Source organism: Grampus griseus (assembly GCF_964374135.1).
Source record: "Grampus griseus genome assembly, chromosome: 11".
NCBI classification, from domain to species: Eukaryota; Metazoa; Chordata; class Mammalia; order Artiodactyla; family Delphinidae; genus Grampus; species Grampus griseus.
The window spans coordinates 31,131,297-31,145,247 of NC_139005.1; the positions used below are offsets into that span (position 1 = coordinate 31,131,297).

The window sequence follows — 13,951 nt, forward strand, 5'->3', positions numbered from 1 at the left end:
CAATGAGATATCACCTCACACCTGTTAGGATGGCTATCATCAAAAAGACAAGAGATAACAAATGTTGGTGAGGATGTAGAGAAAAGGGAACCCTTGTGCATTGTTGGTGGGATTGTAAAATGGTGCAGCCACTGTGGAAAACAGTATGGAGGTTGCTCAAAAAATTAAAAATAGAACTACCGTAAGGTCCAGCAATTTTACTTCTACATATTTATCTGAAGAAAATGAAAACACTAATTCAAAAAGATACGTATATCTGTATTCCCATGTTCACTGCAGCATTATTTACAATAGCCAAGATTTGGAAACAACCTAATTGTCCAACATTGATGGATGAATTGATACAGAAAATGTGGCATATATACACACAATGGAATATTATTCAGTCATAAAAAAGAGTGAAATCTTGCCATGTGCAACATGGATGGACCTCGAGGGCACTATGCTACATGAAATAAGACAGACAGATAAAAACAAACACTGTATGAGCTTTCTTATATGTGGAATCTAAGAAAAAAAAGCAAAATAAAAAAGCAAATAAATAAAAACCCAAGCTCATATATACACAGAACAGACTAGGGGTTTCCAGACGTGATGGGTGGGGGATGGGGGAAATAGGTAAACTCTTTTTTTAGTTTAAATAAATTGCTTAATTTTTACAATTAATAAAATAAATACATAAAAATAAATTGTGATACTTGGATTAAAAACATGACTCGTGTAATTTATATGTTTTCATTTAAAAATGGATTTTTAATAAAAGCAGATATATATTTCTATATTGGTTACATTAATAAAATTCCTTAACAAAATGTAAATAGATAATTTAGATCTTAAAGCTATGTGGGGCTGAAAGATTAACTGACTTCCATTGAGCTTCCAGTAAAAACACAAAATATCAGATTACGCTGGTAACAAGCTATCATCTCCCACTTTCTGTTCTTCTACAGAGTGGAAAAGAAAGATGAAGTTCTTGCCTCTTCAATTTTTCAGTAATTTCTCACTTTTTCGGAGATTCATTCCTTCAGAGGTAGAAAGTGGTTTAGCAACATATGCAGACACAGCTAATATTTTAAAGAAATGTGTCCTCCCTTTAATGGTCCTGACAAACATACACCCTAACTGCCTTCAGTGAGTTTTCTCACATGACTTTTAACAAAACTTCATCAGCCTAAGTCTTCAATAGCTTCGATTTATTGTGCTGCTTACATATGTAAGTTTACTTCCCTACATCCACATAGCAGCAAACCCTTTTTCTTCAGCTGTTAAGAACTAACTTCAATAGTTTAAGCACCATGCTAACACATCAGAGTCTGTCTTGTGGAATATTTTCTCTCCAGCACCTATACAGAGAGTATAGGGAAATTTTATTAAAATTTAAAACCCTGGAAGGGTTACATGAATCTGTTGTTTTGAATACCATGAAGTATATCAAAATCCAGAGCCCATAGTATCTTTAAGCTTTAATATAAGATCAGTTTGTTTTACAATATTAGGTTTGAAAATATTTTAAAGCAGTTTTCAAAACATTTTTCTCATCTCTTTTGATTCAAAGTAAGCCAAATAATGATCATAAATAATTTGTGTATTTTAAGTTTTACATATATAACATCTTTTTATATAACTAAACCTGTACCTTTAAAGACTGAGTTTTCTTTCATTCAGATTAGAACGTAGCTACCTAAATTCCAAAAGGATGTTAGTTATATCTACAGCTCATAAACAGCTTGTCAATCACTGATACAATTCAAAAACTCCATGCATATTTATTGCTGCATTCATTTTTAAACAAATATTGCAAAATATTACACACAGTGTGAGCAACGTCACCTAAATGCTAAAACACCCTGTAAATATCAATTCTTAATGGTAGGTTCCTTGTCTATCATTAAAATAAATATCAGCTTCTTGTCCACTTTCAATTTTGCTGAACGCCATCATATAAATTAGCTATAATGATACAAAATACCCTATATTTTTTCTATCATTTCTCAAGTTTTTTCCATCCCCTAAATACTCATAATTTATTTGAAAATTAAATATAAGAACTATTTACAGACCTCCATCCATCTTTCTGGAGATAACTGAAGGCTCCATCGACAACACTTGCAAAGAACTGCCCTCCCGTGATGAAGAGGGTATTAATGGTGACTAATCGACCTCTTAAATTGGGGGGTGAGACCTCAGCGATGTACACTGGCACTGTCATAGAAGCAATGCCTATAAAGGAACAATAAAAAGTAAACATTAGACATTTATCCAAGATTTCTGTTGTCATAGATATTAAGACAGATTAAGACATACACACACATATACGGGCTTAGTTTTCTACTTTAAACAAAGGTTTACCACATATTTAAAGATTCTGTTTATAAGTAGTGATTACTGCAGATAAGATGTGAGATACCAATCTCTGAGTATCATTTTTCATATTATCACTTGAAAGCCTACAAACGAAAGTACCCCTAGAGATCTCAGATAACTTTAGAATGCATGTCAGTATGCTTTATAACTTTTTGAAAACTAAAAATAGGAAAATGCTCTCTAGATAGAATATAATTATTGAAATATTGTTGGTCCATATGGAAATGTAATCAGACAATGGTGAGAATAAAAAATTATCCCAAAATACATATTAACTATTCAAAGTCATCATTTCCAGTAGACACACCAAAACTCGTAATTGGTTTACTAATTAGATGTCTATACATTAAATCACCTTACTCAACTGGCTAGATGTACATTTCAGAAACAGCTTACAATGGATAGTAACTTGGGAATTTACAGTCTTCAAAAACAGATGATCTTAACCATAAAATAGATGGTTTTGTGGATAACGTGTATTTGGTTATATACGCTTTAAACTCTTTTCTATATAAAATTAATACAGCATAATCTATGGTGGCAATTCTCAAACTTCACGGATCACTAGAATCACGTGTGTGTCTTTTTTAAAAAATGAAGATGCTACAGATTCAATGCAATCCCTATCAAACTAGCAATGGCATTTTTCTCAGAACTAGAACAAAGAAAATTCACAATTTGTATGGAAACACAAAAGACCCCAAATGGCCAAAGTAATCTTGAGAAAGAAAAACGGAGCTGGTGGATTCAGGCTCCCTGACTTCAGACTATACTACAAAGCTACAGTAATCAAGGCAGTATGGTACTGGCACAAAAACAGAAATATAGATCAATGGAACAAGATAGAAAGCCCAGAGATAAACCCACGCACATATGGTCATCTTATCTTTGATAAAGGAGGCAAGAGTATAAAATGGAGAAAAGACAGCCTCTTCAATAAGTGGTGCTGGGAAAACTGGACAGCTACATGTAAAAGAATGAAATTAGAACAGTCCTTAACACCATACACAAAAGTAAACTCGAAATGGATTAAAGACCTAAATGTAAGGCCAGACACTATAAAACTCTTAGAGGAAAACATAGACAGAACACTCTATGACATAAATCATAGCAAGATCCTTTTTGACCCACCTCCTAGAGAAATGGAAATAAAAACGAAAATAAACAAATGGGACCTAATGAAACTTAAAAGCTTTTGCACAGCAAAGGAAACTGTAAACAAGATGAAATGACAACCCTCAGAATGGGAGAAAATATTTGCAAATGAAGCAAGTAACAAAGGGTTAATCTCCAAAATATACAAGCAGCTCATGCAGCTCAATATCAAAAAAACAAACACCCCAATCCAAAAATGGGCAGAAGACCTAAATAGGCATTTCTCCAAAGAAGACACAGAGATTGCCAACAAACACATGAAAGGATGCTCAACATCACTAATCATTAGAGAAATGCCAATCAAAACTACAATGAGGTATCACCTCACACCAGTCAGAATGGCCATCATCAAAAACTCTACAAACAATAAATGCTGGAGAGGGTGTGGCGAAAAGGGAACCCTTTTGCACTGTTGGTGGGAATGTAAATTGATACAGCCACTATGGAGAACAGTATGCAGGTTCCTTAAAAAACTAAAAATAGAACTAGCATACGACCCAGCAATCGCACTACCGGGCATATGACCTGAGAAAATCATAACTGAAAAAGAGTCATTTAGCATAATGTTCATTGCAGCACTATTTACAATAGTGGAAGCAACCTAAGTGTCCATCAACAGATGAATGGATAAAGAAGATGTGGCACATATATAAAATGGAATATTACTCAGCAATAAAAAGAAATGAAATTGAGTTATTTGTAGTGAGGTGGATGGACCTAGAGACTGTTATACAGAATGAAGTAAGTCAGAAAGAGAAAACAAATACCATATGCTAACACATATATATGGAATCTAAAAAAAAAATCGTTCTGAAGAAGCTAGGGGCAGAACAGGAATAAAGACATAGACGTAGAGAATGGACTTGAGGACATGGGGAGAGGGAAGGGTAAGCTGGGAGGAAGAGAGAGAGTGGCATGGACATATATGCACTACAAATTATATAGAAATGTAAAATAGATCGCTAGTGGGAAGCAGCTGAATAGCACAGGGAGATCAACTCGGTGCTTTGCGTCCACCTAGATGGGTGGGATAGGGAGGGTTGGAAGGAGGGAGACGCAAGAGGGAGGAGATATGGGGATATATGTATACGGATAGCTGATTCACTTTGTTATGCAGCAGAAAGTAACACACCATTGTAAAGCAATTATACTCCAATAAAGATGTTTTAAAAATAAATAAGTAAATAAATAAATAAAAATAAAATAAAATGCAGATGCATTCACCTCACCCACCCAAATCTATTAAGTAGAAAACTACAGAGGTGGGAGATGAGCCTGTCTTTTAAAAATCCTACAAGTGATCCTGATGCTCACCACATATTTAAAAAACTACAGTTCTATGGTATACAACTTTGAGCCAATCCTAAATTATTTCTTAAGAGAAAATCTTTGCCCTGCTGGCCATATCTAGCTCACTTCCCAGTGGCACTTCCAATTTCCAGATATGTCTGGTTATTTAACATAAATCTAACATCTAATCAACAGTCAGCAAAAGCATAGTGAAAAAAAGGATTATCTAAAGTAATTAAATCTTTTTATATTTGTAGATACTATAAACAGATACCCAGTTTAAGCAAGAACATCAATGGGTTGCATAATAGACCCATGTAAAATTGTTTTTAATGAATTGATCTTTACGATGTCAAAAAATAGCCTGCTGCTGGGCTTCCCTGGTGGCGCAGTGGTTGAGAGTCCGCCTGCCGATGCAGGGGACGCGGGTTCGTGCCCCGGTCCGGGAAGATCCCACATGCCATGGAGCGGCTGGGTCCGTGAGCCACGGCCGCTGAGCCTGCGCGTCCGGAGCCTGTGCTCCACAATGCGAGAGGCCACAACAGTGAGAGGCCTGCGTACCGCAAAAAATAATAATAATAAAATAAAATTTAAAAATAGCCTGCTGCTATTGAAGGTATCAGCACTAAGAAATCCTGTGGCTGTGTTTTCTGTACAAGGGCTGAAAAGTTGCCATTTACCATTTACCACATTCCGACAAAGGAGAAACTCCTCTCTAGTCTCAGCAGCTGCAATAGTTGTGTTTCTCAATAACTGACTTCTGTTTGTTTATGGGCACTATAAATCACATAGCCATCTTTTATCTCCCTTTTTATGTAGAAGTTAGAGAGGCACACCTCTACCAAGTGTTTTGGACTCCATGGTATTTATTCTGTGAACTAAATTCCTTCCTGATGCCACAATCATCTCCAATTTCATCTATTTTAAATATTTTTTTGCTATATATTTGTTTGCTTTGTTCAAAGGTAGAACAAATAAACAGATCAAGAAGATTTATTTAAATAGTACATATATCTACTACTGGAATATTCACTGTATTGTTGTAAAACTACTGGTAAGCATTTATTGAGTTTGCACACAAGTCAGACCATTAAGTCTCAGAACTATATACTCTGTATTTTCTACCAATGTTATTTGCTACTGTAGTGCTTGTCGGTATATGGTGATGGTGAAAAAAATCATATGATTTTATGAGTTTCATAAAATAATAAGCAAATATTAGTAGACAAACTATGAATAGTCGTTATAAATGAATCATCACCTAAACTGCTGAAAGTTTCCATCTGACTGCTAATCAATTTAATAGCACAGACTACTCTAAATCGACTTTTATTTAACTTGGAAAGAGGAAACATTAGCTGCAAATGTTGACCTGTTAACTGTATATTCTTTTTAGTTCTTTTATGATTAGAACATCTCAATGAACTTTCAAAATCAGGTAACAGTAACTGATTAGATTTCTTTTTCTGCTTTGGTCTGGCTGTAATTCAGCTTCTCTCTTTAGCCAGAGATTTTTACTCAGCCACCTAGCAGGGGACTTGAGCATGGGAAATCAGCACGGTAGTTTTAGGCAGCACAAGCTTTTCACAAAGCCCTTAGATTTCACTTGATAGCAAACGCAGAGATGTCCTCAGGCCCTTATAAATGTTGATTATTAAAAATAAATACCAGAACATTGAAAAGTAAATGGCAAATGGAAAAGACTAAAAAACTATAAAAACTCACTGGATTTAGAGTTGGAAAGAATCCCAAAAGATCTGTCCAAGTGCTCACACTGACTTAATGCTGTTACAACTGCCTACATCCCATTAGATATTACAGATGGACTGATTATTTTATTTAATCGTCAGAACATCCCTATAAAGGACATATAATTATCCCCACTTTACAGAGAAGGACCTTACCCCAGGTCATACAGGTAAGTAGAAACAGAATTTGAATCAAAGATTCCAGAACTCAATTTTGAAAGCACTATGAGTACAGTGACTGTCCCACAGAGGTGGGTAGGCTCCGGAAACAGTGGGTTTAAATTCCAGCCTTGCCACTTACCATCTGGCTAAGTCTGGACAACTTATTTAACCTTTCTGGGTCTCTAGTTCATTTATAAATTGGAAGAATAAAAGTAACTCCTTCATAGGAGTTGAGATGATTCAATAAGTTAGTAGCGTGAAAGAACTTAAAATTGTGCCTAGCACACAGAAAATAATCAATAATGTCAGCAGTTATTTTTATTATTACAATACCTCTACTTATGAGTATGCCAACTTTTTTGATTCAGTGTGACCTTGTTAGGTGCTGGGATTATCAAGATGAGAAGTAAACAAAAACACTGCCCCTGCTATAAAGGAAGCCACATACAGCCCTACTCACAAAACCATGAAATCAAATAATTTCAAAATACCATGGTAAGGGACACAGTGCAGCTACACATTGGTTTCTATTTTGAGGTGCTGACAATGATTAAGTGGTAGCTAGGAAGGACTGGGAAGACAATTCTGCAAAGAAGAGCACGGGCTTAAAAAATATGAAATCAATTTTCTCAGGGGTAAATAGAGTGTGAAGCAGAATATGTATGGAGATGAGAGACAGACAAAGCCCAAATCATGGAAGAAGTATCCTTTAATGAGCAAGTGCTCAACTAATACTTGATCTGAGCTGGGCACTGTGCTAACCACGAGGGATGAAGTGCTACAGGAGAGAGCACTTCATCCCTCGTGGAGCTTAGGATCTATTGTGCAAAACATGTGGGAACAAGTAATTCGATTTCAAGAGCAATGGGTCTCACCAAAGGGACTGGGCCCAGCCTGAGGAGTCAGAGAAACCTTGGATGAGGAGGTTGGGGGGCAGGGTGGAGGGTGAGGAGGGTGAAAGATACTTTAGACAACCAGACCAGCTTAGACAAAGGCCTTGAGGCAGGAAGAAATGCATCCTGTTGAGGAAGGGACTATTTTTAGAGACATAAGCAGAGACCAACCAGAGTATACAGGATCTTAGAGGCCATTATTAAGGGCTTGGTACTCAGAAACCTTTGAACAGTGTAAAGGAGGAAAAGGCATGATCAGATTCATGTTTTTAAAGGATCCTTCTGGTTGGAGTATGGAAAACGGATTGCTGGGGAACAAGGAGTTCAGTGGCAGCAGTAGATATGGAGTAAAATGGAGAGACTCTAGAAGTATGTATTCAGTATCGAGGCTGAAGAGAACGTGAATGGAACTGTGAAGGAGAGGAAAAATTTGAGGATGACGTTCAGATGTCCGGAATAAGCAACTAGAAGCACGATAGATACTTTGCATGAAGATATTAGAGGAGAAGCAAATTTGTGTGGAAGATAGTAAGGTCAAGTTTTAGACAGGCTGAGTCAGAGGTGCTCTGTGAAATATACAAGTAGAGAATAAGTAGAACACTCCACAAGTAGGCTGGGAATATAGATTATTTACATGTAAATGTTCCCAGCCTCCTCTTTTCTCCTACCCAAATAGGAGCCTTTGCCAAACTAACTAACCTTTCCTTCCTCTCTCATCCTCAAGCGAGAATCTGGTGTTTGTCGCCTAGTTCTGGGGCTGTTATAATGCTAGGCAAAAAAGGATGAAGAAAACATGGGCCAAAGATCTGGTTTGTGAGAAGTTCAAATGAAAACAGACTGCAGGGAGTTGTGAGTGAGAGTTTCAGGCTCAGTATGGAAAAATGGGAGCCCATAACACAGGGACTGACTGAGGTTGGAGTGGGGGCGGGAGTGGATAAAAGATTTTTTGAAATATTGCTGAATTATAACCTCCATGCTATTATATTCTTCGAGACTCAAGTAAGGAGTAGTATTACTATTTAATTACTTTTAGTTGCTGGACTGTATTTCTTTAAATGCAATTCCAAACTGAGACTGGACTGGGCCCAGTGGAGTCTGGGAGTTATACAAATACCTGGAGCTCAAAAGATGGTTCTGTGTGGATGGTACATATAGCGGAAACCATGGGAAGGATGAGATTTCCCAGAAATGGAACCCGAGAAGAATGCCTAGAACTGAGTCCTGAAAAATTCCAATATTTAAGAAGGAAGAAAGAAAAGAAGTGACCAGCAAGCATCTACCTTACCCTTGAATACTACATTATTTTCTACAATCTTTTTATGTTACCATTTTGTATTTCATGTAAGGTCATCCTTTCAGTAGGTAGGTGGGACAGGTATCATTCACTATCCCCTTAGGAAAGGTAAAGAACCCCAGCCTCAGAGGCAGACAATAAGAAGGTTTCATAAAGTCCCATAGCAAGTTAACATCAAAGTGGATCTCATAGACTCACATCCCCTAATCTTTGTAATGTGTCACTGGAAGATGGACTGCCATGCCTCTGTTTCAAATGTGACCCTTTGGAAATTTCTCAGGAACATTTTATTTTTGGCCCTATTACCTTAGTGAGCACGTATGAACTTCGAAGGGCAGAAGAGTCTGATCTCTTCCCTGCTCCTACTACCTGCTATGTGACTTACTGCCAGCAGGTGTCATGTTAAAGAGCTCAGATGAATTAGTAAGAAAAATGAGAACTGAATGTGATTTACTGTATAATTTCAAGCTAGACAAGTTTAAAGTCTCCTTTCATAAAACTGCCTTATGAAAACGGAGAACTATAAAAGAATGCCAATGATCAGGAAGAGTAGTAGAAGGCTTCATGTTCACTACTCACATTTGTCCAATATGCAAATGTTAAGCACAGGCCCTGTTAACTCACTTTGCTGTCAATAAAACCACCTGGCAAGTCATCATTTGTGGATTTCTAAACATGATGTCTACTCTGGAAAAACCTTCAACATTAAGGCTATGTCACCCCAAAATCTCCTTTCCACTTTGGGGAAACAACAAAGCTCACTATTCTTATGAAGGACAGTTAAGTAATATTGTATGAGATCCTGCAAATTAAGCATAAGTGCTTCACAAATGGATGTAATTAATGATATTTAAAGTTTAGGAGTATTCTATAAAGCGTTTTTGATTTCTGCCCTATTCAAATCACTAATTAAATAAAATAAATATCTCATAAAGAAAGAACAAATTCTTAATTATCCATACTAAACTCATGAATTGAAATTAACATAAAGAATGTAGTGGTACAAGTTCTTGTTAATAGCTTATTAGAGTAAATACAACCACAAAAACCTGTGTTGGTATTGTTTCTGAATATTTTTTAAAAGTTTGATTTCTAAGAAAATAAAGAGGTCTACATCAATGAAAACTCATTATCATGTTTAGCTTGAGGCGCCTCACCAGAACACTGTACCTCAGGTACTACAGCGCAACCCAATTCAACCATTCTCATACTGCCAAGCTGATTCACCATAAATGGCGCCATACTGATTCACCATAAATGGCACAAAATGCTCTTGAGCTCAAAAGTTGGCTTTCAGAATCTGCTGGAAGCCCTTTTAAAGCCCTGAGTCAGAAGTATAAATAATTTCATAACCAAATAGCATTAGAAAATCCTGTTGCGATGGGTAAATTCCCATGAATCACAGCAGCCTCTCAGCATGATAAGCCAGGCAGCAACAAATTAGCTGCTTAGAAGCACATGAAGCTACCTTTTAATAATAATGCTTCTTGAACAAGAATGATTATGAGGTCCTAATTTCATTTTGTAAATTATTGCTCTATGATCTCTAAAGAAAAAATTTAAATAAAAATAATCTGTCCAAACAAACAGTATCCCTCACTGTAGTTGTTTCAGTTCGGCTGTCCTGCCCAGGACTGGTATGTCTGCATTCTTCTAAATAATCAAGTATCTACATTTACCAGATTATTAACACCTTAGAATCCAGTTTTTGTTTTTGTTTCTTTTCTGAAAAATAAGGCTTAAGGCACAAAAAAACTGCTGGGCAACTTCAAAGAGCAGTAAGCCGCAAAGTGATGAAAATATATACAACACCAAGTGCCTGTAACAGAAGAGCCAGGTTATGAGAAAGATTCTATCTATGGGGATAACTACCAAAGTTCATGTTCTACAGCATTAAAAACCTCCTAACGAGGCATTACAAACATATCACGATCATTTCAACTCAGTAAAGTCTCTCACAACCTAAATGCCCCCTTCCTTTTTTATTACTTGAGAATATTCTATTGATCTGCCAATGTCCTTTTTTACTGGTAACATCTCAGTAGAGCCTGTATCACATTGTTTCTCAAAGCAGGACTACAAGCCCTTTAATGGAATGTTCGTATCTCATGTACCTTCTGAACTATAATTGGTCTACGTGTCAAGCACAGACCTGGGCTTAACGGTTGTCGCTTAATACTATGGGATACATACACAAAACCATATCCTTTTAAGTTAGTCTTAATAGATTGGTTTTATACTAAATATATTATTTATTAGGGAAAATTTGGAACTACAAGTAAGAAGTAAGGTAATTAAAAATCCCCTTTAAGCACACCATCCGTAGATAACCACTATTAAAATTTGGTTATAACTTGCAGTGTTTTTTCCATAAGTCTTTAAAGGTAACTTTAACCCATTATACTGCAAATATTTTCATTCTAACTATTCTTTTCCATTAAGGAGTTTCAAACTTCTTACATAAGCTAGGCAGGTACCATAAATATAGAAGCTGACTGAGCATAAGATATAAGGTAGAAAGCTGCTTACATAACAACTAAGGTACAATACACTATAGGCCAATGAAAACAGCCAAACAAAACACATCCCTGTGTAGCCATATACAACACTCTTGATACTGGTTTAGCACCCTTATAGTACAAAATCATTTTAAGTAACAGTATAACATTCCAGCATTCAGGTAAGGTGAAAAAAGAAGTGTTCCTGGAACACACAGATGTAACCAAGGAAGGAAAATAACAGAGAAGGAAAACATTTCTTTATGGAGAGAGAGAGCAAATATAGAAATTACTAGATATGTAAGAAATTTCTTACAATAGAGTTTCGAGGTTATAAGAGAAAGACAGCTGTACGAAATGCTGCAAAAGCAGAAGCAGTATGCTTTTACACCTGACAAATGGAATGCACAAAGGTTAATAAGAAATCAATACCTTTTCATCAAGGCAGTGAATTTAGCAGACAGCAACGTAAGTGGTGCTTTGTCATATTTAGCTCTAAGTGACATCTAAGGACAACAACAATGTGGACCTAAACGGGAGCTAAAAGTCTGTGAATCGCTGTAGGAACAGATAAAATACTTAAGAAATATATACAGAGTAAGATAAGCTCAGGGCTAGAAGTTACCTATAGAAATATTCATCCAATAGATATAAAGGGTTGAGGAGTAAAATAGAAGGAACTATTAAAGAAAATATTAAAGTAGCAAAATAATAAATGAACACACCCTTCAAAAACTGTTTAAGCTGTTCTTCAATATGGGGTTGGGCCTTGGGCCTTACCTAAAATGCAGGAAGAGAGCCAGGTGGAGGGAATTGGTTTAAGTAAAAAGACAACAGAATAGAATTAAACAGGGAAATGGGTAGGGTACAGAAGGGTTGCAAGAATGCTAAAAATTTAATAGCAGAATATATAAATAATTACATAAGTAAACACCATATTGGAGGCAGTAAATAATAGAGATAAATACGTGTGAAATTTGAACCAGTGTGGAACATCAATTTGAGATGTTCTCCAAGAACGGAAAGCAGAAGTTCCAGTTCAAGATGGCAACCTAAGAAGACTCTGAACTCACCTCTTCTCACAGACACACCAAATCTACAGCTATTTATGGAACAATTTCCTCTGAAAAAAAACCTAAACACTGGCAGAGCAACTGCTTCACATCAGGCAAATGAGAGGCAAACTACATCCAGCACTCCAACTTTTAAGATGGGCACCTGAGAGATGAACCCCCAAAACATCTAGCTTTGAAGACCAGCAGGACTCATACCCATGAGACCAACGAGGCTGGGATGAACTGAGGAATGGCTCCTAAAGGGCCAGTGCACAGACGCATCCACCCAGGTCCCAGTGGAGAAGCGGCCCTTTGAAAAGTGACCAGACTTTTTACGAAAGAGACTCATTTTCGACTTTTAAATAAAGTGTTGGTCTGAGGGGCAGGGGCCTCCTGGGATACTCTATGGATATGTGGGCTGGTGGGCGCCATTGTCCTGCTCTCTCTCTGCCTTGCTAAACCTGGCAGGCACCATCTCCCCACCACAACACTTTATTTTCCCTTTCCCCCGGGTGCCATCTTTATGCTCCAGCCAGTGGGTGCCATCTTGCACACTGTCATCTGCCTTGCTAAACCCAGTGGTACCATCTTTTTCTTTATTCTTTTTCTTTTGTTTCTTTTATTTTCCATTGTTTTCCCTTCCTCAGCAGGTGCCATCTTTGTACTCCCCCTCTGCCATGCTCCAGAGCTCCAGTATTTCCCAGAGGGAAACTTCTACACGTATCTGGAGCCTGTTTTCACCCATGACCTGTTTTTTGCAGCTGCCACCCAGGGGATGCCCCTTGATTTCCTGAAGCTCCTGGCTCTGGAGGACAGTGGGCTTTTGTCCCTTGGTCCCCTGGGATTGTAACAATTGGAGAGACAGTTCTTGGCAGGCGGCCACTCTCAGTGCCCTGCACAGATAGCGGGCTAAAACACACCCTAATCTTTCTCAGAAATAAGCCTATCTGCCTGTCCAGGAGCTTTGGCCTGAGGGGCTGGTTTCTGGTTTGGCACACTTATAGGGCCTACAGAGGGGCTGTCAGTGAACAAAGGCTGGTGAATGCAATCTTTGCACTCTCCTTCTCTCTCACTCCAGCTCATCAGCATCTTACAGAAAGGAGCTTATGCACTAGTCCGACACCCTGATTTTTGCGGCTGCAGCCAGGGAACAAACACATCTATGACACCTGGCTCTGGTGACCAGTGGGGCTTAGCTCACAGGTCCCACAGGACTGTAACCAACATAGAAAGAGTTCTTAAACAGCTACCACCCCCAGGGCACAGGAAGAGGCAACAGACTCAAGAGCTCATCTTTCTGTTAAAGAGGACTATTACCGTGCCACCACAGCAGCAACATGAGGGGTAGGCTTCTAATTAAACACACATCTAAGGTCTGACTGTAAACCTTTCCTGAGACCTTGGAGGGAGGTACTAACTTCACATTCTCCCTCTGCAGCACACCAGAGTACCAGAATCTCTCCAAGGGGAGCTCTTATACATATCTGGTTCC

General features: G+C 37.7%; 1 protein-coding gene across 1 annotated transcript in view; it reads right to left on the bottom strand.

Moving 5' to 3' along the window:
* The window catches only part of SLC2A13 (solute carrier family 2 member 13), a gene marked incomplete at both ends in the record, with an annotated part of 424,910 nt that overhangs the window by 339,173 nt on the left and 71,786 nt on the right, over positions 1-13,951 (bottom strand). The window contains one exon of the mRNA XM_082665776.1: positions 2,061-2,220. Coding sequence (XP_082521902.1) covers positions 2,061-2,220 — 160 coding nt within the window. The remainder of the gene's footprint in view (positions 1-2,060; positions 2,221-13,951) is intronic.